Source organism: Blennius ocellaris, assembly GCF_963422515.1.
Source record: "Blennius ocellaris genome assembly, chromosome: 5".
Taxonomy (NCBI): domain Eukaryota; kingdom Metazoa; phylum Chordata; class Actinopteri; order Blenniiformes; family Blenniidae; genus Blennius; species Blennius ocellaris.
In genome coordinates, this window is record NC_137654.1 from 29,476,498 (window position 1) to 29,503,896 (window position 27,399).

Below are 27,399 nucleotides of genomic sequence, written 5' to 3' on the forward strand. Positions count from 1 at the left end.
AGGAGGAGGAGAATAAATAAGTGCTGATTTTTATTTTTTAAAAGGAACAATTTGCTCCGCTTTCTCCGTGACAGCTGACGTGAGAGCTTCCAGCTGTGTCTGCAGCCGTTTGCCAAAGCGCTGAGATCACAAGGCCTGAGAGCGAAGGAGGGTGGAATTTATATTGCAGACACCAGGACGTCGCTCTCCGGCGCCACCGGATGAAGTGTTGTCACTCAGGCCGGTTCCCCCTGGTGGAACGTTCCACAGCACACACAAGCGGCAGTGTGTTCCCCTCAGTCTCTGAGGGTGTGGAGAATTAACAGTGACCACTAAAAATTAAAGATAAATCATTAAGTCGTTGGTCCTTTCAAAAATGAGTTTTCTTCATTGGTCATGGGGTCATAATGATAAATGTGACCTCTGACCGCCTGAAGTGAATAACACTGAGTGACGAAACGGAAAAAGCTATAATTCAACATTTCCATAATCCAATGAACAGGTAAACAGGCGACCAATTTATGATCACAAAGCGTGTTTTAAGACTGCCAAGAATCCAGAAAACCGACGCAGGCGTCGAGAGGATGCGTCTCGCTCAACCTTTAATTTTATTTATTTTTTCCCTGTAAGGCAGCGGAGCTAATCGCTGCGTGAAATGTTCTTGCAGACGTAAAGGAAACACGACAGCTCTCAGAATGTACATTGTGTGAATGTGCATGCTGGATGATTCTGGTGGGAGTTTCACCAGAATAAAAACCCCACCAAACACGAAACGCAGCGGGAATTCTTCTGTGGTGATTAACTGTGGGGGGGAAATGGTTCATCCTGCATTCAGGGTTACTTTAATCGAGCGACTCGGCTTTATCCACTTTCACACTTTCACAAATGGACTAAATCCATACATCTTCCCGTAACTAGACCTGATCCTAATGTCAATATTGAGTCGAGTTTAAGTTTGTAGTTATTGATTGTTGTTTTTGTTAGTTGGGGTTTTTTTTACACAGGTGAAAATACTTGATCAGACAGTCGGTGTTAGATCACATTCAACTCAAGCTCTTTTGCCTTTATGGATCATTTGCAAAACACAACACGATTTCATGCTGACGTCAGAAGCCACAGTCCAGCGTGACTTCAACACGTTCTTATTTTAAAAATGTTCGAGGTTCAGATCACTGTAAGACATCGACTGCACTGACCACCAACATTATAAGCTGTTTATCTCCTGCAGTGTGTCCTGCCTCCTCGATTCCATGTCGTCTGCAGTGACTGAATTAAATTGATGGTTTTAAAACGACAATCTGTGAACGTGCCATGACATGGCTGTGTTGTAAATGCAAAAATTGGATCGATGTATTGCGATGAGTGTGTGGTTATCAGGCTGTCAGCATCAGGTGTGTTACAGAGCCCTCATCCACCAGTGTATAGCACGTTGGTGTTGTTTCTGCTGCCACCAAGTGGAATAAAATGCGGCTTTTAAAGTATTAAATACAGATTTTTCAAGTAGAAAACGCCTTGCAATTTATTTTTATTTTTATTCCTTTATACTCTTGTTTTTTTTCTCTCCTTTTTTGTGTGGGGGGGGATTGGGGACTAAAATTAAACAAACCAAACAGGGAACGGTTTAAAGAGAGTTTAGCAACTCAGCATCTCAAAGCATTAAAAAGAAGAAGACTGGTTAGATAACTAAAGAAGAAAGTTGTTTGTTGGTGTTGTTTGTACGCTGATGGGGGTGTTTCAGAGCGCATTCCTGTCCGACGCGAGTCCGCAGGGGAAAAGGAAAATGAGAGGTTTCGCCAAAGCAACAGGAAAACCGCTATGAGAACACATTCCAGGCCGAGCAGACCCTCTGCGGGACAATAAGGGGTGGGACGAGAAAAAAGGAAGAAAAAAAAGAAAAAGAAAAGGGAAAAACGCAACGCTGGTAGAACATCTGCAATCTCTCCTTTAAATCAGGAGCGCACGCAGCGCGCACAGCGCACTGGGTGAGGACCTGAGAGAGGACTTCTCCGCACGAGAGGACGTGTGAGAGGACTTGTGAGGGGACTTGTGGAGTCGTGAAAAAGCGGAAGGACCCCGCTTCCAGGGCCGACCACCCCCTCGGTTCTTCTTCTTCTCGTCGTGGATTATCAGCGCAGATTTGGCACCGAGATGAGATAGAGACGCGGCTCCGACGCGCTTTATCCTCCTCTCACTTTCAGCTTTTAGACTTTTAAAACTTGTGGAGAAACTTTTTTTTCTCTCTCTCTATCAAACGGCTTCTGGCCAGGACTTGAAGGATGTGATCTCTCGCAGGATCCAACATCTGTAACTCATCTGATTCGCTCTTCTTAAAACGAAACCAGCTGTGGTTTGAGCTCGTTTTTGTTTGTTTGTTTGTTTGTTTTGTTTTGTTTTGTTTTTTTTAACTTTATTTGCCTCTGCCCTCGGAGGGAAACTCGGACCTGTCCTTGCTATGGGTGGCTTGAGGTGCTTGGATCTGCCACGTTAACAAACAGGTAAAAACAACAACAACAACTAGGATTAAGACACTTTTTTCTCTTTTTGTATTGTTGTAAATTGAATATTAAATTTGTCTGACTGGTACATTTGAGGGAGCTCAGTTCGTTTCCTGTGACAGCTCCATCAGTCCACGTGTTTCCAGATGTGAACAGGTGTCACGAGACCAACGTGAACTAAAGAAATCACATTAAACTGTGTCCAAACTCGACATATTTCATTTTATTCTAAGTTTTAACGAGAATGGACTGTGTGGCTTTGACCCCTTGTCTTATTGTGTATAGAGCTTCTTGTATGCAGCATGTGGAGCGTCATAGTTTCTAGTTATTAACGTTTATACAGCATGTTTGTATCGTCACCATTTACAGTCTTGTATAAAAACTTGGGGGGTAAAAGTCCCACTCATATCGTCAATTTACACAACAACATGCCTCAAACTTATTTTACAACCCATTCTGTCAATGTCATGGATAAATATATTGGATATAAACAGTAGAGTTTCCAGGAGCCACATGTGGCCCTTCAGTGAAAGGTAATCTAGAATTTCAGAATCAGATAAATATGTTGTTGTTTTTTTAGAAGCTGGTAGTTTTGTTCATATGAAGTTTTTGCTTGTGCGTCAATATTTTTCCATCTGGGCTGAAAGCTTTTCTAAGATCACATTTGAATCAGCATTTTCCTAAAAAAAAAACAACATGCAAATAAAATCACTACAAAAGACCAGAGAGATACAGAACAGGATTGCTCACTTTTAAATAATAGATATTCCCATATTTGAGTTGAATTTCTGTCTCTTTTTAGATAAATGAATCACCCCTGCAAGTCTTTTGGAGGTTACAGGAATATACAGGGTTGGTTTTATTTTGCCAAAACCTTATCCACAAAAGATCTGTGATTCATTTTCAGACATTTTTCTGCAGAGTTTCTTCAAAAACTGTGTGCAAGTGCCCCGAGAAGAAAATATAGAATCCTAGATGTCAGCAGCAGTTGTATTACAACGCTTTAGAAGAAGCTTCCTGTATAAAACTAAATGGAAGCACTATTCAGGGCATGTTTGTTACCTCAACCATTTATATTTCACACTTTACAAAAAAAATTGTATTTTACTGAGCTGCAAAGTCACTTATTAGACGATTTATTCAGCTGTAGTTTCATTAACGTCAATAACTCTGGTCTTTCTAAACGGGTTATTTCTTCTTCGTGAATGTGAATTCTTTTCCCCCGTCTCTTTCCGTGTGGTTACTTTCAGTCAAACAAAAGAGTCGAGTATTTCCTCAACCGCTGGCATGTACTTTGTAACCAGAGGCGAAATATGTTGGGGTGAAAAGTTCATTTCTTATGGCGACGTTCAGAATCATGATAGTTGCCTGGTAAAGTGGCTCCATATCTTGTGAATCTAAACCCCCCCCCCCCCCCCCCCCCATCCACCCCCCCACACCCACATGGAGGTCATGTTGGTGCTTCTCAGGTCTTCTTGCTTCATCACGTTTGTGTCACTGCTTGTCTTTCTTCTTTCTTCTTGTTCTTCTTGTTTTGCTTTGTTGTTTTTTTTTCACCCCCTTTGAAGCGAACGCCAGCTCGTGAGAACAGCATGTCTGAAGTGCATCGTTTTTTTTTTTTGGTGTGTTTTTTGTCCTCCTGCAGTCGAGCTTTCGTTGCGAGGCGTGCGTGTGAGAGCATGCAGGGCGTCTCGGCGGCCCGTAAAAGCCCGCCAGGCCTTTTCTGTGAGAAGAATCTCAGATTTATTTGATCGGGAGTCGGTGACACTACGACGGCACCGTACCCCCCCCCCTTACAAGTCGAAGCCCTGTAGATGAGAGGAAGAGATGAGAATGGACCTTTCCTCCCCCTCGTGAGTCACGCGGGTGTAGCTATGGACAGAATGGAGACAAACAGGAGGGAGGAAGTATGGTGGGAGCACAGAGTCAGGCCGCCACAGATGGAAGACCTGATTACCGCTCTGCCCGGCCTGCCGGGACCCCGCGGATCATAAAATGATAGTTTGGGGGAAATGAGACACAGTCCTCTCCTCTGAGGATAAGTTCACTCTGTGGGTGGAGTTGTGTTTATGCTTAATTTTTTTTTCCACTGGTCCTTGCAGATTTCACCGCCGTCGACATGCAAGCCTGCATAATTCAGGAAGTGCTCTTTTGCTCTTTGGTAGAATGCGGCTTTGTGGTTTCGGTGCGTCCGAAGCGGAGCGGCTTCTCATCCGCCGGGCCGAGATAGGAGGCGGTCTAAAGATAGAATAGCTCCAAGGAATAGAAATAAACCCGTCTTATCTGATCGTCCCGCATGTTCGATTGAGTTCTTAAGACGAATCTGATCTGCGACCTGTTTATCTGCTCTTCAGGAACAATTGATGCCATAAATGAAACGAGTAAAGTTTCCTGTTTTTTCACACACACATATATATATATCTATATATATGGAGCCAGGTGCATCAAAACTAAAGAAGGATATCCGTGCTTTTGTGCTGACGTGCAAGTTTCACTGCCACATGTGTGAAGTTCAGGGGTGAGAAATGAACTTCTTTCACAAGAACGACACTTTCATTTCAGTCAGATCTTTTGTTGTTTTGATTTTCTTTTGTTAAAATTGTGTGAGTTCTGTGTCCGTTGCTCACAGAGGGAAGAAAAATGACCATAAATTGAAAAAAATGCAGCAGTTTGAGACGCTCAGTGCATATTTGTGTCTATGTTTAGGGTTGCCAGATAACCTCCAATGCATGTTTTGGAGTTGTGAGAGGAAGAACACCGACTAGAACGGTGGAGAATGTTAACCACCACTCCGATCTGCTCTTTTGTTTATCTTTGTCTTTTTTTTTTTTAAAGGTGACCAACCTACGTACAGAGATAATAACCAGCACTTCTAAACTCAGTGCTAAAATGAAAGAAATACCATCATATTTCAAATTGTGTTGTTTTCTTCTTAAACCCATATTCCTTAAAATGAGATTAAAATGAGCTTGTTTCCCCACAGCTCAAGACAGACATTAACAATCCTTCACTTCCAGAATAAATCACGATTCATTGCAAAGCTTTAGTGTATCTCTTGCTGAAAATGCAGCAATGTTATAGCCTAACAGAAAATTGTGTTGTGAAACTTGTGGGGGGTTTTTTTTGTTTCCTGTGATTTGCAGGAGATCAACATCTTTTTTTTTAATCAAAGTTCAAAGTTTTTTGCCGACCGCAGTTTTACACGTAAAGGTTGAAATGGTAAAGTAAAGGAGACTGTTAAAAGGTTTTTGTGAGTTGAATCTCTCAGAATGAGTTGGAATCCTGTGTGGAAATCAGATAAAGTCAGAAAAAGACTATAGCTTAGTGAACATTTTCATTTTTCTGCGTTTTACCAGCAAATCCTGACAGAAAAGTCCTGTGCAGGCTTTTTTTAAAGCCAAAATGTTGATTTTCTTTGTATTATTTAACCGCATTTACCTGTTTTTACTTTATTTTTAACTGTGTTTACAGTACAAACCAATACAATCTTTGAGGAAATACATTTTATTGCAGTACGTAATAAAATAGCTGCACAAAGGATGCTATCCTCAAAGTTAATTAATGTTTCACCAGTAGAAAAGGACACTGTCCAAACCTGTGAAGTTTATGGCCAGTCATGTACAACACTGTGAAATCCCTTTACAATTTAAATAAGATTTAAGAGAAAAGAGAACCTGCCATTTTTAACCCAGCTCTAACTTCAGCTTTGACTCTAAAATAATCCGTTCGCGAGGTGAGAGATCAAACAGTCGTGTCGAAAGTGGCGAAAAACGAAAGCATTAGCATTGTCCGTTCGACAACAAAGCCCAGTTTTCTAATCCCGTGTCCTATCTGTTGGTTAAAAGTGCTCCGCTGAAATGTTTGGGCCTGTTTTTCCTCGGCTCTTTTCTTTGATTAGACGCGGCACAAGTGGCGGCTCGACTGGCGTGACTCTCGGCCGCTCGGCCCTGAAACAATGAGCAGACCTGAGACTCGCCGGCGAGCCGGGCGGGGCCGCTCAATGGCAGGAAGCACAGCCATCAATATTTACTCTGCAGGCAGGGTAGCGGAGGAGTCTGCGGGCCTGGAGCCGGGGCAGCACAGCGCCACACACAGTCTTGAGCACACACACACACACACACACACACACACACACACACACACACACACACACACACACACACACACACACACACACACACACACACACACACACACACACACACACACAAACACTCTGGAGTGCTGTTACAGCCCGCTTCCCCTAAGCCCCCTTCTTTTCCCACCCAACGCAATTACAACACAGGCAGACAGGCTGGGCCCGCCGACTGTTGTTTTTTGACCTCACGGCTTCCTCCGCCTCCTCCGAGTCCAAAAAGCTTCAGACTCCCAGACACTGCCATTAAAGCGACCCGCCGTCAAAATTCCACTCAAGTTCGCAGTGGAACCAGTCGGAGAAATGGCACCGTTCTCCCCGCAGCACCAGCAAATTGAAAAATTGAATCGACGGCGTTCTTCGCCACGGCAGCTCCTAATAAAGGAGCAGCGCTAACAGTATTACCGCCGCGCGATTACATGCGGCTGCTATTAATTATTTTCCCTCCTGTTTCTCAGAGATGGGACGTTCTGCTCTGCTCGCCGCCGCGCTGGCCGGAGTCTTCCTGTGGATTTCTGCTGTTGGAGCGGGTGAGTCAGTCATGCAGAAAATGAGCTGCTGTGTTGTAGTGAATTAAAGCCCCCCCCCCCACAATCCACCCCCCCCCCCCCATGATGCAGCCTTGACCTTGAACATGGAGGAACCCGGAAGCCTGACCAACCCAGACACACATTGCTTTAACATTATTACTGCAGAATTCCATTGAGGACGCAGCCTCTGGAGATTTGCTCTGGTTCCCTAAGGGGGGGGGGGGGTAGACGACATTGTGTGGTTGGTTCAGGCTCACGCTTTTCAACAGACTTAAGTAGCAGCTTCCCTGAAACGTGTCCGGACAAGGCGGGCGTATCACCGCCCGTCTGACATGGAAACAAAGAGTCAGACTCAACGAGCACCAGCTAAACTGTTCTACATATGAATCATAGTCTTTTCTCGGGGATTGTTTACGGCCACTTCACGGGTTTCTAGGTCTTTAACAGGTTATTTCAGATGCATGGGCTCTGCTGTAACTACGTTTTGAGCCGCCGCATCCGTCCCTTCAGTCGGCCTTCACTTCCAAAACACGGGATTTTCTTAACTCTGACGCAAAAAATTAAAGCGGTTTGCGGAGATAGTGGGCGGTGGAGTAATGAATATGCTCTCATCAAGATAATCACACCTTCACAGTCGATAAGTCAGACATTTAAGTGTCTGTACTTTCAATTTTCCTGGTATTCATTCACAGATTCAGTGTGTTCTAAAGCAGGGGGTGTCAGACATAATGCCTGCGTGGGAGAAATTAAACTATTAAACATCTCTTAAGAGCAGTGGACACGACACTGAAGCCAGAGCTGAGAGATCAGTGATGCTGCCTCATGGCAGCTATCAGACTAGCGTTAGCCTCAAGGCCACGCTGTCTGGGTGAGTTTGTGAAAACATGAATAATGTTAACGGCTATAGGAGAAGATTTTTGGTCATTTTCAACCAGAAGGTTTCGTTAAAATGTTGAGATTGTAGTCATCTTCTTGTTAAAGTGGAATGGTTTTGTGAAAATATAGACATTTTCCTCGTGTATATTCAACAAAGTTCAATCTTAAAGTTTAAATTGAAAAGTTATTATGGCACCGTGTTAATTGTACGGCCCACTGAGGTGGTTTATGGCACAAACAGCTCTTCGGGAAACGAGTGAACATTTCTCTCTCCGGTCGCCTCGACCAAGTAGTTAACTTTAGTTCATTTATCCTTGCAAAGCCAAGAAAATCTGTGAATTTCCTTCCAAAGGGGCACTTATTGCTTATTTTCTTCTTCAGATGACGGGAAGCTGCTTTGTACGTGTGAGAACAGCAAGGGCACGTGTGAGAACGGGACCTGCAGAGGAGACTACTGCTTCTACACCTGGGTGCACGGCGAGGAGGAGCGCGGCTGTTTCCTCCGGGACGTCTACCGGGAGCAGTGCTTCACTTCCTTCGAGCGCTTCTTCGTCCGCTGCTGCAGGGAGCACAAGTGCAACGCCTTGGTCACGCCGCCACCCCACATCGGTCAGTGTATGTCGGGAATGTCACGTTGGAGAAGGAGCGTTTGGGGAAATGTAATTTATTCAGGTCACTGAACATTGGATTTTTTTTCAGAATTAATAGAGCCGCAGGTTATTGTATTTTATCTGCATGTTTTATCTTGTAATGGCAATTTAAACGGCATTATTTGAACACATCTATACAGATTGTTGTGTGGAAAAACAATTGTTGTCTTTACTGGCCCACAAGCATGGAGTCCATACAACATGGGAACCAGGCAACCGCCACCCGCGTGCTAATTTTGAAAAAAAAAAGAAGAGAGACAGATATTGAATGGTTATAACAAGAAGAAAGTCCGTTTTTCCTTATTTGAACCTGACCTGCCTGAAATGTTCTTTAAAATAAAAGCAAAGCTGTAATTTTCATCGTGTTCAGTTTCTGTCTGACCTTAAAGCAGGCAGGTCAGAAGGCTGCAGACAGTCACTGGCTCCCCCTGGTGGTCGGTTAGTAAATTGCTATTGTTACTTTCTGACACTGATGATGACGATAAGCTCGTCGCTCATCCTCATTTAACACGCGACCAGGTTTGAAGTCTCCAATACACCGAACGTGTCGAACCCTCCACTTATTCTCCCCAAATCCGGTTTTTGCGTTTCCAGACGGGAGGCCGACCGCCGCGCCCCCGGGACCGCCTCGCCCGGAGCTGTGGGTCGCCGTGGCCCTGGTGCTCCTGTTCGTGACCGCCTGCGCGTGCGGCCTCGCGGCGTTCCTGCGTCTCCGGCGGTCGCCATGGAAACGGAAAGACGCCGAGGACCACGACACCATGATGCCCAAGGTCCCGAGTGGAGACGAGCCCACATACGGAGTGAGACGCACGCGTTGGGGCACCGAGAGACGAGAATCCCCTCGTGGATGAGCCGCGTGGATTAAACGTGTCTTTGTCCTCCTCCAGGACATCTTTGATGAGTTTTGTACGTCGGGCAGTGGGACCGGGCTTCCCTACCTGGTTCAGAGGACCATGGCAAGGCAAATCTCTCTTGTCGAGTGTGTCGGTCAGTCTCCCTCCCGCCGCAGATTCTCTCTTTTCTTTTTTTCTTTTTTTATAAATTTGGGCATTATTTGTATAATAGTTAGATTGTTTTCCCAGGGAAAGGCCGGTATGGAGAGGTGTGGAGGGGGACGTGGATGGGGGAGAGCATCGCTGTCAAGATTTTCTCCTCCAGAGACGAGCAGTCCTGGTTCAGAGAGACCGAGATCTACAACACCGTGCAGCTGCGACATGACAACATCCTGGGTATGAAGCGCCCAGGCGGCAGACATATTGTCACAATGCATGTAAACAATCCCAAAATAAAAAGTAAACGAGGCGCCGCCATTCAACAAACTCAAGCTTTAACTCAGGTTTTAAGCAAAAGTGCAACAGAAACACACAATTTCGATATATAACGCCTCCCGCTCTGCGATTCAGGCTTCATCGCCTCCGACATGACTTCCAAGAACTCCAGCACCCAGCTGTGGCTGGTCACCCACTTCCACGAGCTGGGCTCGCTCTACGACTTCCTGCAGTACAGCAGCCTGGATCCCGAGAGCTGCCTGAGGATGTGTCTGTCCGTGGCCTGCGGCCTCGTCCACCTCCACACCGAGATCGTCAGCTCGCAGGAGAAGCCGGCCATCGCCCACCGCGACCTGAAGAGCCGCAACATCCTGGTGAAGCGGAACGGCCAGTGCTGCATCGCCGACCTGGGTTGGTGACTCGGGACGAAGTTGCCAGTTACGACGGGCGAATCAGGCTGATTGTGGCGGATTTGTGTTGGGTTTTTTTTGGTTTTTAAATGAAAGTGTTGCGCTCCCTCCCTCCTCTCAGGCCTGGCCGTGATTCACTCGCAGTCCCACGACTACCTGGACGTGGGCAACAACCCCCGGGTGGGCACCAAGCGCTACATGGCGCCCGAAGTGCTGGACGAGACCATCCGCATGGACGTCTTCGAGTCCTACAAGCAGACGGACATCTGGGCCCTGGGCCTGGTCTTCTGGGAAATCAGCCGCAGGACCGTCGTCAACGGTGAGACGACGGAGCGCGAAAAAAAAAACGGATCTCCTGGGTTTTAATCCGCCGCCTTTTGCGCCCGGCGAGGCTCCGCCGGCGTTTACAGACATCAGAGGCCCCCGTGTCTCTCAGCGGCCCAGTGTTTTTCTAGACTGTGTCTGTCTCGGCTATCCTCTCGTGATTAGTTCTGCTGTAATTATAAACAGTCTTATCTGGTGTCAGCACTCGCTTCTACACAGTCCAGACGCCACAATTTGTGCATGGGCACGCATTCTGAACTCTGTGTGTGTGTGTGTGCGTGTGTCAGACTCGATGGGACTTTCAGATTCACGAGGGAATTGATATCTCTCTCAGCTCTCTTGTTTAGTCGGACATACTTTGCAAAACTCCCACTGCTGCTTATCTCAGTCTCCATGTGTCGCTATTTCAGGCTTTGTGTGCGACGAGATTTCACCACGTGTAACGTTACGTTTCTGCACTTTCCTGCCGACTATGGAGTTTTTTTTTTTTTTTTTTTTTTTTGCACAACTCTTCTTTTTTTTTTTAACTCCTTCAGGAATCGTGGAAGAGTACCGTCCTCCCTTTTTCGACCTGGTGCCGACGGATCCCAGCTTCGAGGAGATGAAGAAGGTGGTGTGTGTGGATCAGCAAAGGCCCAGTCTGCACAACAGGCTTCCCTCCCACCCGGTAGGCCGACAGCATGGACAATAGAAGAAATACACAAATGCACACAAGTGGGAGTTTTATATAGTAGCGGGGGGAGGGTGGGACGAAGAACAAGAACCGTCCAATTGTGAACAAAAGTCATCATTTGTATTGTTTTTTTGTTTCCAGATACTGTCAGCCATTGTAAAGATCATGAAGGAGTGCTGGTACCAGAATCCCCCGGCCCGCCTCACAGCCCTGCGGGTGAGGAAGACCCTCTCCAAACTGGACCATGACAGCGACTTCAGCGTCGAGAAACTCAAGCGGGACATTTAAGATTCTCGCTCACAATAAAAAACAAATATAAAATAAAAAAAAATTTAAACCACAGCGTCACAACAGAACGAGTTGCACGTCCTGAACATGTTTTCAGCTACAGACTCACACAGTAACGACATTATATTCAAACCACGTGACGTTTAGAGCCACTCTCTTGCACCCTCAATGTTTTATGTTTCCCCGGGACAAAGTTCAGGTTTTTTTTGCCAGAAATATTTGTTGTTGTTGTTCTTCTTGTTGTTGTTATGACTTGGTAATGAAAGTGTTGATCTGGCGTTTCTATGGCACTTTTTAGAAAGCAATTTGAGGATTTCTCATCTTTATTATAAAAAGGGAGTTCAATTGTTATTTTGGCCACAATGTCGATAATCTAAATCAATTTCTCTACTTAAGTAAATGTAAAGCATTTATTATCTGCACATTGAGTTTATTAGTTGTACATATTGTAACAGCACTGAATGTGTGTTTTTTTTTGTTTTTTTTTATAATTTCATGCCGCACCATTGTAAATATATTTCAAAAGGCTATATTGTTGTCTATTATTCGACTTTTTTTTTTTTTTTTTTATCACACAGCTTTTTCAAATTATTTTTCTACTTCTCTTTTAAACCTAAAATGTACCATCACAATCACTCTGGTCGGTAGTAGAATATACAAAGATTCATGTATTGATTTATATCTTGAATAAAGGGGCTGTATTTTTCAACGTGTTGCGTGTTTTGTTGCAACTCCAACTTCGGCCAGCAGGGGTCGTCAGATCATAAACAAATGGGACTAAAGGCTGTTGCTCTTTAATTTGCACCGCACTCTCACAATTATTATAAAACTTGAGTATTTAATCAATTAAAGACATTATGTTTTATACTACTTAAATACAGTTAATTGTAGTCTCTAATTGAGACTATCAATTAGAAAAAAATCTATATTTTAAACGAACCTTAGTTAGACATTTAACAGATATTTATGTTTTCAACCAGATAAATGAAATTATTCATGATGAACCCACCTTATATATATATATATTATATGCATTTTAACAGAATGTATGATGGACCTGTTTGCATGTACTCTGATTACAACTTGCTTGTTTCTCGCTTTCTATTTCCAAAACAACAGAAAACCTATTTTTCCTTCCAGCTTGCTCGTGTGGAAAAAGTGTCTTGCGATTGTGGTGTTAATTGAATTGGTGAAAAACAAATCTCCAATTTCAATGATTATTATTGGCTTCAAACTCAGCAACCATGTTTATCTCGTTTTTGTTTTTTGTTTTGTTTATTTTACTTTCCTCTCATCTTTATTAAAACGTTCTGCTTTTGGTAAATTGTATTCAAATGAAAGCACGAGAGCACCAAGTTTGCTCTTGTCCTTGTCATGTCGTATCTGCAGTACAACTGTTTTTCCTTCTGTATCGGCTTCTTCCTTTATCTGAGTGTGTGTGAGTGTGTCCAGAGGGATAATTCTCTCCCTCACAGTCCCAGTCTGTCTGGTCAGTCAGTTATTTTTAACACTGCAGGAGGAGGAGGAGGAAGAGGAGGAGGAGGAGGAGGAGGAGGAGGGTAACTTCAAGTATCAGACAGGCCCCAAACTCCCCCGGCTGTAAGTACAGAAGCCTCATCTCACTCCACCTCCTCGGGTGTATTCCGGTTCGCCACACACAGGAGGGACTTGTTGGGCAAGGCGACACGCGCTTTGAGAAACGTGGAGGTAAATTAGACGACGGACACGCATGAAGCCACAGAGGAGAATATGCAGACATGATTAGGCCCCCGGGGGCCGAGAGGGCAAGGAGGCGATAAAAGAAGAGACTGATTAAAAAAAAAATAATAATAAATGCACCTGGCTGTGTCCTGCCTCACCCTCATCCTGAGCTCCAGTCTCAGCAGGGGGCAGATGAGTGTGTTGGTGGTGGGGGGGTATAAACATTAAAAGGAAATTAAAAAACAAAACAAAAAAACAACAACCTGTGCTATGTTTACTTCTCCCATCACGTCAATGTTTCTCTGTAAGCAGATGTAACCCACCCCCACAGTCACAAATAAAAAAAAAAATCAAGTGCAAAAGGTTCATTTATGCACATTTAAATCAAATTATCCTCGGTGGGTTCCATCAGAGGAGGACGGACGACGTGGCTGCTGCGTGACGTGAGACGAGGGACTTGTCTGCTAATTGATCCGTCACTGAGGGTGGATGAACGGCTCCTCGTGCTCATAATGACACGACTGTTCCAAGATCAGCGTCACCTTGAGCGGGACGCTTCACCTTCAGAGGTCATTTCAGACGCTTCACGATCCGACGTGGCGAGAATAAGAGTCGGCGAGCAGCGAATGATAAAAGTTAAGTTGTTCTCTCGTTTGTATTAAATTGACCTGTTTTGCCTTGTAAATCCAAATGAGGGACTTTTCTGTGCTGTTTAATGTTTTTAAACACATTTAAGAAGATTATCACCTGAATAAATAAACAAAAAGTCTTGTTGGCGCAGCTGTGAGAAAACTAATACATCATCAGTTATGTGACTGTGAGGTTTTCAATACAATCAGACAACGTGTGTTCCTATAGAAAATAGTTATAGTTAATAACTAATAGTTAGTTAGTTAGCTAGTACCTTTGAGAAGTGCAGTTGGGGCAGATGGGGGGCCTAACATGCTTTCTACCTGTCAGATTGGGGCAGTTATGGGGCAAATAGGAAATTATGACTTATGTACCTCTGAGAGGGGCAGGAGGGCAGATTGGGGGTATAACTGGTATAACAAACTTTCTATCTCGGAGACTGGGGGCAGTAGGAGAGTTATAACACATCAAGTACCTCTGAGAGGGGCAGTTATGGGGGCAGATAGGGGTTATAACACACTGTTCCTCTGAGGGGGGCAGTTATGGGGGCAGATAGAGGTTATAATGTACTGTTCCTCTGAGAGGGGCAGTTGTGGGGGCAGGTAGACGTTATAACACACTGTTCCTCTGAGAGGGGCAGTTGTGGGGGCAGGTAGGGGGTTCAACACGGACTCGGGGGCAGACAGGGGGCGTGCACGGCGCGGCACGCCCCGCCCCCTCCCCGTGAAACGCGCGCACGCTCACGCCCCTTTTAAAGACGTCACCGCCTGGCTCGCGGAGAGCCTCGGCGGTGTGGTGCGTGCGGTCGCTGCTGTGGTTGTTCCGCGGCTGCTCGTGTCGATAACGACACACTTCGGACGCTTTTCGCCGCGGAGAGATGGGAATCCAGAGGAAATGGCTGTGAAGCACATCGCCCTCACGCTGCTGGCCCTGCTCGGGTCGGCGGCCGTCGGTAACGGTGAGTTCGACGCCGGCGCCTCTCCGGCTTTTGTCTCGCCGCGTTTTTCCCCGGACCGGGCATCGCCTGTTGTCGCTAATCGTCATGGCGCTCCGCGGCGCGGCTCGGATCGGCTCGGCTAGCCGCGTCTAGCCTAGCGTCGACCTCCACCGCTGCTGCTCCTCCTCAGCCCCGGAGCCGCGGTTCTATTCTATTGTTGTCGAATACGATTTGATTTTTGTTTGGGTTTTTTTTGTTTCATTGTTTTTATAACCGGCTGATTAAACGCGGAGCAAGTAGCTAAACAAAAAAAAACAACAACAACAACATGGTGGGGCTGCATTTGTCTCGCGACGGCTGCTAACGTCTGCTAGCTCGCCGTGTAAAGTTGAACAATGTCGCTATTTCTGGTTTTGTTTTACAGCCTCGACACTTGATATGGAGGTGATTTGTTTATTTATTTATTTGGTTGGGTTTTTTTCTCTTTCTATTGTGTCGCTCGGACGCGCCGTGTGACAAAATCATAACACGGCAGTCCGTTGGCCGCTTCCCGAGGTTAATCTCCCGGTTAACGATAAACATATTTACCAAACAAGACGGTCGCCCGTCGTCACGGCGAGGCGACGCCGTGTAACGACGGCTGGCTGCTTAAATATGCGCAATGTGGTCAATTACAGTCGCGGTCACATGCTGAGAGCGCTGGAAGCAGCAGAGAAAGGGGGGAGGAGGGTGGGTGGGGGGGGGGGCTGTGAATGGAGGCCTAACCTACTTTGTTGCATGAGATGTGTTTCTGGGGGTAAACACACTGGCAGCGCCGCGCTCCGTGCCCGGTTGTTAAAGGAGTGAAAAGGGGGGGCTGCTCGGCTAGTGGCCTCCAGCAGGAAAAGTGAATGCTGGCAACAGGGGCGACAGCAGCCCGCACATTCAAGCCGTCCCAGACAGAAGTCAGAGTTGAAGTCTGGGTTTATTGTGATGGAAATGTGGCGAGTTGAGGGGGTCTTTTGAGGCGCCGGTTTATGGGCACTGCTTCAGTCTGAGCCCCCCCTCCTCCTCCCCCTCCCCTCCTTCCTCCCTCCATCTGCTGGAGCAGCTGATAGCCAACCTCACTACACTGCCATCTAATCGGCGTGGATATTCCTCTGGAGCTCGAGAGTGTTTCCCTCTGCTCACCTTTTGACTCCCTTCCAAGTGAGCCACCTCTGCGGGGTTTAATAGATTACACATGGCTATTGGTTGGTTTGAAGTCTGGCTCCACTTTTGCTCTTCCTGTGACTTCCTCACCTTGTTTCAGCTTGCCATTCCCAGGATAGACTGGCCAATAATTAAAACACACACACACACACAACTGCAGGTTTGTGTGCCAAAACAAATACCTTAACTGCATTAACTTTCATTAAAGCGTTTAAGTTTTACAAAGTTGAGTCATGCTTCCAAGAATCATTAAAAAAAATAGTCCTCCCCCGCTTAGCGTAGACAAGGGTGCAGTACAAGGTTGTTGCCCCGCATGCTGGGAAAATGATCACACCTCAGTGGCTGGTTTGTTTTTCCATCACTACAGCGAAGTGTGAGGTGGGGGTGGGTTCGTGTGTCCAGAGCAGACGCCGAGTGGTGATGGGTCTGTCCAGCTGCTGGGGCTCCTTCGTGTCGGAGGGGGGGGTGGGGGGCTCAAACCAGCCCGTCACAGCACATAGTAGATCTCACCACGCAGGGCCCGAAACCAGACAAACCTGAAAGTTTCCACGCGAGAGCAGATTCCTGTCCAGCACTGGTGTGTGTGTGTGTGTGTGTGTGCACGTACTTTGTTTTCTGTTTTTTTTTGCAAGTACTTTTACTCGTACGCTTGATGAATCAGTCACGTGTTGTTGACTTCATGCGGATTAGGAGTCACTGGTGTTATGTGCATCGCATGCCAGCATGACGCAGTCTGCCTGCCTGGCTGAACTGAACGCGGCAGCAATGTGATATGGGCATTGTCAGCCACACAGCCCTGAGGTAGGGCGCGTCCCTTCCTTTCTCTTTCTCCATTCTCTATCTCTCCCGCATTAAAGGTCACCTGCTTTGCCGTGGGTTTAATCTGTACCATGTTGCCGTTGGTTGGCACTTCTGTTGGCTGGATGAGCTCCTCCTATCTGGTGAACTCTGCACCCTCTCTTAGCAGCTCTTCCTCGTGCAATCAGCCGCCCTGCCAGAGCCTCGTCGTTCCCCGATGCGTGTCTGCATAAACCAGAGACGCGCTGATTGGGAACTGGGATAGTGGCCGTGTGCGTGCCGGGAAAGAGGCTCCGGTGCAGGTGCTGTCTCATGTCAAATCAGAATGCGAATGACTCGAGGTGCTGGAAGCAGGTTCTCCAGTTTGAAACATGTGTACACCTGCCCGTTAGATCAGAGCCAAGGGAATGTACCCAGAAAGGCCCAAACCCATTGGGTTCAAAGCCGTCTGTCAGTGAACTGTAGACTTTGGACAAGAGAGAGGAGTTTGACATTTGTATTTTGAGATGCTGAAGCTTGAAAAGGAGAGAGAGGGAGAGAGTTGTTTTTCTCCGCTGCCTCCCATCTGAACGTGTAGCAGTTGTCGGGACCTGTTCTCAGAGCGTTGATGTTTTGGCTGCCGAGTCCCCGGCGCTGAATTATGATCAAATGCGGCACGTACTGCGTGTAGGGTTTCAGTTCACTTCCTGGGCGAGACGCCTCGTCCATAGTGATCCGTGTTTACCAACATTTTCTCCAGTGTGGGGGGGGTCAGGTCAGGTCCAGGGTGGTTCAGCTTTCCCTACATAATGACCAGTGTGGTTAATGACCTCCGTTAGCCCGGAGGCACGGAGCCCTAATTGCTGCAGCAGACTCCGTAGCCTCTGACTGACCCAGCTCCGCCATTACCGACGTTCAACCGCAGGGGATTACTGCCCCCCCCCCCCCCCCCCTAGAGCCAGACCACTTCTTTGCATTTCATTTTATTCTGAAGTCTTGATCTGTGCTGAAAAAGCTCCTTGCAGTTTCTCCTAAATATACACGGGGAAGGAATGTTGCTATTGTCACAGTACACCGAGGTGGACTTGGTGGCTGTGTGAGTTCATGTCTATAGAGCTGAACCCGACACCCCTCCTCCATTACACCACTCTTTGAAGAGGTGGTGGATATTTTTTTATTTTTTTTTCCCTCCCTTCTTTTTTGCCTGCCGTTGGAATTTAAATTGGACCTGCCGTACCTCATAATTTTCTGCAGGGAGGCGTGCAGTCTACTTGTCAAGCTTTTTTATGCGTCCTCGATTCTTCCCTGACAATTATTTGCTTTGATTGGCGTGAACCAGGGTAGGGCAGCTGGGCCTACAGTGCAACTTATCCAACAAGTTCTGGAAGGACGGTTTAAGCCTGCACCTCGTACCTTCTTCTTTTCTTTTCTTCTTCTTCTTTTTTTTTTTTTTTTTAAACTGGGCCCGACTGTTTCATTTGCCAGTTAAACACTCATCCCAGTAAGTGTGAAGTCGCTCCTTCTTGTACCAGTGAAGTTCTCCTTGTTAAAAGCTTATCTGTTCACTTTTTATCGTCGTGAATCCATGTTTGTTTCTCTCGAAGCCACGTGACGTGCACGTGTCCTACATGCAAACTATAAGATAATATCTTTCTGCTTTTTCACCATGAAGAGTGTAACACCAGAACTCTAAAATGTTGTTTTCTTTTGTAAAATATATTGACTCGTTCCTTTGAGTAGATTATGTATCACAGTAAAACACAACCTTCTGTAATTGATTGAAATCAGACTTATTCCCCCCCCCCCAAAAGAAATATGAAATTATTAGTTTTGTTGAAGGAAAGTATTGTGAAAATGTCAAATTTCAAAAAGCCAAAAATCCTTAATTAGGATGTTTTTTAATACCGTATAAGTTTTTCTTCTATTACCTAAATTAAAGCAACCACAGAATTTAAAACTAACAATGTACATTTTGCTCTGAACGGTTTAAACAGGGAACACCAGAGATGCATAAAGGGAAGTAGATGTCTGCTATTGACGCCTTAAAAAATCTATTACTTCAACTATCCGTGCTGAAACTGGACCCGTCGGTTTCACCGAAGTCGGGAGTTTTCAGAGTCTGACTTTAAACACCAGTTTAACGCGACTGAAAGTCAATTTACAAAGGAAACGTTGGAGCTCCATGTTTGATCCTGATCCACAAGTTGAACCGTGTGTGAAAAAGGTAAACAGGAGCTCAAACCCAACGAGCCGGCTGGCTGCTCACGGTAAACATGACAGAAACTGGCGGAGCTTGTGTTCGGGCGGCGGCCTCAACTCGCAATTAAAAGCTGCGGCCTGTGATTGTAGGTTGACCGGAAACGGCCCAGTGCATCGATCGGCCTCCCGTGCGTCTCCACTGGGGCCGGCGGCAATGCTCGCCGATGCATAATGCAGGAATGTACACGAGCAATATGGAGGCGATATGGTCGTCTCAGAATGTGAGCGGCCGGGTCGTCTCGCTGTGGTCTGTTGTTTGAGTCCGGCGGGACGGGACGGGACGGTGTCCTGCAGCCTGGAGGACGGTGGTGGGTCGAGATAGTAGAAGCAGCTTCAGCCCTGGAGAATTCACTTTAGAATCAGATCAGTAATCTGACCCTGAGATGCAGACAAAGGTAATGACTTTCCTCCTTCCCCCTAGCATTGATTAGGGCACAGTTGCGTTGTGTGTGTGCGTGCATGTGTGTGTGTGTGCGCGCGTGTGTGTGTGTGTGCGCGCGTGTGTGTGTGTTGCGCTCACACTGTCTGGTGGCGTCTGCTTGTCTTGATCAGCTCTCAGTCTGGTATCTGTATGGATCTAATTTCAGCCGGTGCATTTTGGTAATGCTGCCCCCCCACCCCCACCACCCACCACCCCAGCACCCCACCCGGTACGTCTCTGTCTGCCCCCTGCAACCCGCCGTCTGCGAGTATTTCCCTCTGACGTCGCGGGTGTTTCCGTTCTCCAGAGCTCGTCTCTTGTTTTGACGGGGGCCCGTTTCACAGTGGCAGGCCTCCCCGACGCCGCCGTCTCCCCCGGGGTCAGCGGGTCAACCTGTTCGGCCTGGGACTAGCGCTGTGGTTTTCATTTGGTCCCCGTTAAGGCCGCGCTGTTTACGGCAACAATGTTTTATTAATCCCTTCCACACTGCGTCGGCCGCTTCCTGTCTCGACACGAACGGAATGACGGGAACTTCACATGCCGGGAGAAACTCGCTCTCGCCTCTTGTTTTCCCTGCGCGGCTCCCTTTTCCTGCTGCCTCCAGTAAGTCCGAGTCTAGACTGGGTTTTAATGACAGTCGCAGCTGGTCACTTCGGTCAGGCCTCGGGCGCAGCTGGGGGGCTCATTGAGGCCCCCCCCCCCCCCCCCCTCCTCCTTTCCACCCTGTATTGTCCCACCCGAATGGGAGACACTCCCCCTCCTCTCGGTCCTGTCTGGCTCAGGGAAACATTGGGGTTGTTACTGGTAACCCCCAGTCTGTCCCGTGTGCTCCACCCATCCCCCCCTACACACACACACACACTGCTCCACACTCCCCCCCCCGTCTGCTCTTTGTTCGCGTAGGGCCAGTCCAATCCCTCCTCATGTCGCCTTAATCTCTGCACAAAGGACCAGTGTAAAGACCCCCAATTATGTGGATACAAGTGCAGAGTTCACTCACAAACCGCACACACCCGGCCTCCGCTCAGATCCCCGCGTTTCAGGCTCCATGTGCCTCCTTCACGTTGAGCTTGCTAACAGTTTGGCTCCGAGGCCACTGAGATGTGCAGAGCGTTGTGTTGAAGTCGGATTCTGGATCTTTACCTGGCCTCGTGTTCATATTGAGTTTTCATTCTACGTCTGAGGTCTTGGTTACATTTTCTTTCCCTGCAGCCTGGGGAGGAAAGTGTTAGAAGCTGCAAAGATTTTCTGCCTGAAGAGATTTTGAAGATACTGTGAATATCTGTTTGTATAGCAAACTTTTAAGGCATTGAGGCAAATTTACTTTTAATTAGTTGGGATACAAGGATTAATCTTTACGAAATGTTCACATCATTTAATCTGGAAACCTGTGAGGTCAGTCGGTTTAAGCAAATGATTCTGCTGCGATCCTTCCTGCATCGGCCACCCGATATGTTTTTTTGGGGGGGGAACTACATATGGCAACAAAGTTGCCTGAAATGAGAGGGAAGATTTGCCAGGAAGCCAAACTCTGGGCAGACCACAAACCATCCGTGGCGGATACAAGAAGTGAAATGTGTGTGTTTTCAGCCATGTGTGGTTTCCTTCCTGAGCTTCTGTCTGTGTGTCTGCGCTGCGCACCGTCTGTCTGACCACACAGGGTCTCCGTGATGGACGGAGCCTCAGGTCCCGGGGTTCTTATCTCGCCGTCGTCACTAATTCGTCGCCTCATATTGGCATGTGGGGGGAAAATGAACCGTCGTCGGGTTACCAGGCTGAAGTGTCTGAAAAGGGAAGGTTTTTGTCTCGAAAGTGTTCCTTTTTTAAACTCCTTTCCGTCACGACGGATTGACGGCGGCGCTTCCTCTCTGAAGATTGATTTGTCGCAAGAGGAGCATGTAAACAGCAGCAGCCTGGTGGAAGCCAAGTTCCAGGTTTTCTTCTTTTGTTTTTTTTTTTTTTGGGTGCAAATCGAGGATTTAAACCCTGACGCTGCTCCCCGCCGTCGATTTTATCTAGCACAATTTGAGCACATTTGCTCCATTAATGCTGCAGATTAGTGTGACCTGGCAGCCACTTCTTTTTATTTCTCCCTCCTTTATCAGGCCCGGCCCGCTTCACCTCCGTAATCTGCAGGAAATTCCATCTGCATGCGAGCGTCAGTGAGTTTGGACACACTCAGCCGAGAGTTCCTGCCACTTTCTGGCTCGCCTCCTTTAAGAACAAGACGCACGTAAACACCACACACATGTGAAATATTACAGCTTCAAGTGTTTCACGTTTCCAGTTAGCGCTGAGTGAGCAAGCATCACCACGTCACTTCCCGCACACGAATCGACGTGGAAGAGTTCAGCCCTCCTGTGACACTGCGGCTCGGTGGTTTTGGACACGCTACATGCTGATGGTGCAATCGGTGGAGGAGGCATGTTTAAGTGTTTGCTCATCTGAACCGCCCTGAGAAAACGGCTCATCCGCCTAAAGAACGTTTAGCAAACGGGAAGATCGGTGATCCCGTGTGGTCACGGAGGACGCGGTGGCTCGGTGGACTCTCGCCACTCTCTTAAACAAAAACCCCCGTCCTCTGTCTTCGCTGATTCGACGGCGGCCGAAGCGTTTTCAGTTTCTCGCCTCGTTGCATCTCACGCCAGTCGTCAGTCACACAGTTCAGCGTTTGTGTTTCATTCCCACGTGAAAGAAGAAGCCAAGCATCCTGGTCACACCACTACCTCATCGTGCCGGCCCCCCCGCTGTGCACTGTGGTGAGAAGAGCCCCCCCCCCCCCCCCCGCTTTGTACCGGCCTTGTTCTAAATGAGAAGCATGTGCGCTATGACTCAAAATCACATTTCGCTCCAAATCGAATCAGTTCTGCAGTTCCTGGCGCTGCGGGTTCGACCGGCCGCCGCTGCTGCTTTTGTCTTTAGATGTGGCAGATTTGTGCCGGCTTCCTTGCACTGAACCTCGTTTGGGCGTGCAGACGGCCCCCCCGGAGTCGTTTCATTCCTGCGGCCGCACAAGTTCCACTGTGTCACATTTTAATAGGCTGACGCCTCTTAATGAAACTCTTATCTCATTAGCTTAAACAGTGGCTGCTCCCCGTGTCGGGCGGAGGAGAGGAGCAGGATGCTGCGTCGGGCGTTCGGCAGCGGCCCTCTCCCCCCCCGCCCTCGTCGGGTTTCACTCTGTGTGTCCCACTGGGCAGGTCCGTCTCCACCCTGCGTGTTTGGGTTCATCTGCAGTGGAGGATCTGATTTCAGGGCCGCCGGGGCCGTCTGGCTGCTGCTGCGGGACTCAGAGCTCCGAGTCTGCACGCCATGAAATGCCCACAATTGAGTGGAAGAGCTTTTCATTTGGTCGTGAGATCCTGGGATCAGTTTGCCCCCTGCTGGACAAAACCGAGAAGTGGAGAGGGGAAAAATAAATAAATAAAAAGCCCTCGGATGGTTTTATTTTGATGATTGTTGACAGTTGTACAGCGAGGGAGTGCTCCTCCCAGAAACCCTGGCAGATTAAATCATTCGGGAGTTTTGGCAACGGGAAGAAGGAATGAAAGGCCTCATCTCGATTCCGTTATTAAATAAATTGCCGTTCGCTCTGCTCTCTCCCTCTCTCCCCCCCCCTCAGCTTTACGCTGTAACTGCACAAACTGTGAGAAGACGGGCTACGAGTGCGAGACGGACGGCGCCTGCATGGCCTCCACGTCCTTCATCCAGGGGAAAGAGCAGCACGTCCGCATCTGCATCAACCAGGAGAACCTGGTTCCCCCCGGGCAGCCCTTCTTCTGCCTGAGTGCCGAAGGCTTCCTCAACACTCACTGCTGCTACGTCGATTACTGCAACAGTATTGACCTGAAGGTCCCAGGTACGACGCCGTCCCCCCCCCCCCCCACGGAAGGCCGCCCCTCGGTCTGCAGGGTTGGGAGTGAACGAAGGAATGACCCACACGTCTCTCGTTTCTCCTCCAGTCCCGACGAAAGGGGGCGACTGGTCGGGCTCGGGAAGCAGCTGGGGGCCGGTGGAGCTGGTGGCGGTCATCGCGGGGCCCGTCTTCCTGCTCTGCGTGCTGCTGATGGTGGGCGTGTTCCTGTTCCAGTACCACCAGAGGGCCTACAGCCACCGGCAGCGGCTGGAGGTGGAGGACCCGTCCTGCGACCATCTCTACCTCGCCAAGGACAAAACACTACAGGACCTCATCTATGACATGTCCACCTCAGGATCGGGCTCCGGTCAGTCGCCCCCCCCCCTTTTTTTTTTTTCTTTCACGGGTTCATCTCGGTCTGACGTCCTTTGTCTCTCTGCCGCCCCCTGCAGGTCTGCCCCTGTTCGTGCAGCGGACGGTGGCCAGGACCATCGTGCTGCAGGAGATCATAGGAAAGGGCCGCTTCGGGGAGGTGTGGCGGGGGAAGTGGCGGGGAGGAGACGTGGCGGTGAAGATCTTCTCGTCCAGGGAGGAGCGCTCCTGGTTCCGAGAGGCGGAGATCTACCAGACAATCATGCTGCGGCACGAAAACATCTTGGGATTCATTGCAGCAGACAATAAAGGTGAGGGCGGCCGGAAGGTCGAAACAAAAAACGCTTTGTTTTGGGGACGCTCTGAAACACTCCTCTTCCTCCTCCTCTTCCTCAGACAATGGCACGTGGACTCAGCTGTGGCTGGTGTCGGACTATCACGAGCACGGCTCGCTCTTCGACTACCTGAACCGATACTCCGTCACCATCGAGGGGATGATCAAGCTGGCGCTGTCGGCCGCCAGCGGCCTGGCGCACCTCCACATGGAGATCCTCGGCACTCAGGGTGAGGCGCCGCCGCCTCGTGTCGCACTCGCCGCAAGGCGGAATGAAAAGAAGGATGCTAACGTTCTCCTCTGACCCCCCCCCCCTCCCACCCTGCAGGTAAGCCCGGCATCGCCCACCGCGACCTCAAGTCCAAGAACATCCTGGTGAAGAAGAACGGCATGTGCGCCATCGCCGACCTGGGCCTGGCGGTGCGCCACGAGTCCATCACAGACACGATCGATATCGCTCCCAACCAGCGCGTCGGCACTAAGAGGTGAGTGTTTCCACCGCCGTCCGGCGCACTGATGGAAGATGTCCGCCGGGGGCTTTGCAGCCGCCGGCGCTCTGCACGCTTTTTCTTCGCGTCGGCAAATCTCAGGGATCGACTGCAACCGGAGGACGAGACCGTTGGAGGGAATTCTGGACAAATAAGTGACAATGGCAACATGGAGACGATTTTAAATACAGCGAAACGAGAAAAACCCTCTGGGTGTTTTTTTTACAAACTCCAAAGTTTTCTTTAATTTCTCTACAATCCTCTGGCTGGTTTTGAGACGTACGTTTTGTCCCGAGCCACAGGTGTTTTTTTTTTCTCTTATTGATTCGTCAGCAAGGCGACTTTACACGTACGGTTCAAACGCGACACAGGAGCGTCTCAAAAGCAAAGGAAATGCATGAAAGTTGCATTTAAGTGAGGAGGGGAATTGAAGCGTGGCGTTCTCTTCCCTCGCAGGTACATGGCGCCAGAGGTCCTGGACGAAACCATCAACATGAAACACTTCGATTCCTTCAAGTGTGCCGACATCTACGCTCTGGGCCTGGTGTACTGGGAGATCGCTCGCCGCTGCAACGCCGGAGGTAAAAAAAAAAAAAAAAGCACAAATATTCTCTCTTTTCATAAAAAAACCCCCAAAACCAGCCAGTTTGAAAGCTTGATTATGGACGGCGGCTGTCGCTTCCTGTCCCGCAGGGATCCACGAGGAGTACCAGCTGCCGTACTACGACCTGGTGCCGTCCGACCCGTCCATCGAGGAGATGAGGAAGGTGGTGTGCGACCAGAAGCTGCGGCCCAACGTGCCCAACTGGTGGCAGAGCTACGAGGTACGGCCGGCTCCGAGACGTTTTCTTTGACTCTGGCGACGCGTCGAACGTTCAATTTTAAGGTTTGAATAACAAATCGGGTCAGTGAGGATTTGCAACATGTAAATAAACGGGGGCGTCGTCGCCTTTGACTCCTTTGGTTCTAGAAAACTTTCTTTATTGTCATTGCACAGAATATCACACAGTGAGGAACTGGCAACGAAATGTCGTTGCTTAGCAACCGGTAAAAAAAGGCATTTAAAAAAACGTATTGAAATACATTTAAAAAAAGTAGTGCAAACAGTTGAAATAAGGTGCATATGAATAATAAACAAAAGAGCAGGATGAGAAATGGGATAGATTAAAATTGAATAATTGCACAGTGTGATGTTGTGATGTTGCCGAAGCAGCCGCTGCCGTATAGGGCGCCGCCATCTTGTTTCTCCAGCAAGGTTCTAGAAAAACTCACGGCGTTCTGACCGTTTCCTCCGCAGTCGCTGCGCGTGATGGGGAAGATCATGAGGGAGTGCTGGTACGCCAACGGCGCGGCGCGGCTCACGGCGCTGCGCATCAAGAAGACGCTGTCCCAGCTCAGCGTGGAGGAGGACGTGAAGATGTGAGCGTCCGGGCGGCGACGGCGTGACGGCGCTCCGGAGACGCACAAGCGGAAAAACACTCCCACATAGGAAACGAACACTAAAATGACAGACTGCAAGTGAAACCCTGCCAGTTTTAAAGCCACACTCCAAGTTGTGACAAGGCCTACCTCACCTTTTTAGCCAAAACTACTGAGAATCGAACCCTCGTCTCCCCCCTCCCCTCCCCCCCCCCTCCCCCCCCTCCACAGGCCACAACACTACACCCTCTACCACTGTTAATATCATGACTCTCCACCTCGTCGTGTTCTCGTCTCCCATGGCAGGAATTCTGACTTATTGTACAGCGACAGGAACTTTTTTATTTTTAATTTTTAATTTTTTTTATCGAACCTCTGAAATTTGAGAAGTGGCGAGAGGATTTGGAGCCGCGGGTCGTTTCCCTCGTTAGGAAGAGAAAACGTCCCGTCGCGTCTCTGAAGTGTGTGAAAGAGAGGCTGAAGCTTTGAACCCCCCCCCTGTACCCCACCCCCCCCCCCCAAAAAAAAAATCCAAATAGTTGCACTCAACTGTAGCTTCCACCTCCGGCGTGCAGCCCCCCCCCCCTCCCCCCTCCCCCACCCGTTAGTGTGACTTGTGGCAGGGAAAACGTTTGGGATGGTTTTTGTTATTATTGTTGTTTTTTTTTATTTATTTGTTGATAGATTTTATTGTGTTATTGATGAACACTGTGAGATGAAAATTTTTAGTGCTTAGTTCAGTCCGATCCGGGGGTGGGGTGGGGGGGGGGGGTCGTTTCCATGGCGACATCATGCACACTGAGCAAATAAGAGGCGTATGAAATGGCAATGGAACATCGTCTTTTTTTTTTTTTTTTTTTTTTACGTGTTTGTAAAGACATCCTGATTAGACACTACTGATGATGGGTACATATGATTTGTATATAGAACGTGTGTTTTCATTTAATTTTATTTTATTTTTAATGCCACAAGCATTTAAATTTTATTTTTTCTTCTCTCGACTGGACGGTACTTTCAGAAATCCTGTTCTGATCTTTGGAAAGGAACTGCTGGAATTTATTTCTCACTTGCTCCTCATTGGTGGTACTACTGATCCCAGATTGTTCTTATTATTTTCTTTTAAATACGTGTATGTCTGTAAGAATACATCTCAAGTGTTGGAATCCGTCTTTACAGACGTCCTCTGGGGTAGCATCTCTCTCTCTCTCTCTCTCTCTCTCCCTCCCTCTCTCTCTCTCGTCGACACTGGAATACTTCAGAGCGTCCTGTAAACTCTTGATTCCGCCTGCGGGTGTTTGTCGCTCGGGGACGCAGACGGTGTCAAACACTCACATGTGAACTGTAGAAACGGTTGTTTTGTTATGTTTTTTTTGTTCTCCCCTTCCA

At 48.1% G+C, this 27,399-nt stretch overlaps 2 protein-coding genes across 2 annotated transcripts; both read left to right on the forward strand.

The window, feature by feature from the left end:
• Positions 1-1,753: 1,753 nt before the first annotated feature.
• On the forward strand, positions 1,754-12,271 carry acvrl1 (activin A receptor like type 1). Its single transcript, XM_080497399.1, has 10 exons — positions 1,754-2,474; positions 7,068-7,139; positions 8,397-8,624; positions 9,260-9,465; positions 9,553-9,652; positions 9,748-9,894; positions 10,069-10,344; positions 10,465-10,662; positions 11,204-11,334; positions 11,482-12,271. Exons 2-10 carry the CDS (start codon positions 7,070-7,072, stop codon positions 11,626-11,628), a joined length of 1,503 nt encoding a protein of 500 aa, XP_080353525.1. The 5' UTR covers positions 1,754-2,474; positions 7,068-7,069; the 3' UTR covers positions 11,629-12,271.
• Positions 12,272-14,759: 2,488 nt separating this feature from the next.
• Positions 14,760-26,700, forward strand: acvr1ba (activin A receptor type 1Ba). The gene is made up of 9 exons (XM_080497111.1): positions 14,760-14,917; positions 23,167-23,403; positions 23,507-23,767; positions 23,853-24,083; positions 24,169-24,336; positions 24,435-24,591; positions 25,051-25,175; positions 25,288-25,418; positions 25,892-26,700. The coding sequence occupies exons 1-9, from the start codon at positions 14,854-14,856 to the stop codon at positions 26,015-26,017; spliced, it is 1,500 nt and encodes a 499-aa protein (XP_080353237.1). The 5' UTR covers positions 14,760-14,853; the 3' UTR covers positions 26,018-26,700.
• Positions 26,701-27,399: the final 699 nt, after the last annotated feature.

Bases quoted from the DNA above. Each gene is read 5' to 3' on its own strand.
- acvrl1 (XM_080497399.1), top strand. From the start codon at position 7,070: ATGGGACGTTCTGCTCTGCTCGCCGCCGCGCTGGCCGGAGTCTTCCTG. The intron at 9,653-9,747 runs GTCAGTCTCCCT...TTGTTTTCCCAG, and splicing joins CTCTCTTGTCGAGTGTGTCG to GGAAAGGCCGGTATGGAGAG. The intron at 10,663-11,203 runs GTGAGACGACGG...TAACTCCTTCAG, and splicing joins CCGCAGGACCGTCGTCAACG to GAATCGTGGAAGAGTACCGT.
- acvr1ba (XM_080497111.1), top strand. From the start codon at position 14,854: ATGGCTGTGAAGCACATCGCCCTCACGCTGCTGGCCCTGCTCGGGTCG. The intron at 24,592-25,050 runs GTGAGTGTTTCC...CTTCCCTCGCAG, and splicing joins CAGCGCGTCGGCACTAAGAG to GTACATGGCGCCAGAGGTCC. The intron at 25,419-25,891 runs GTACGGCCGGCT...TTTCCTCCGCAG, and splicing joins ACTGGTGGCAGAGCTACGAG to TCGCTGCGCGTGATGGGGAA.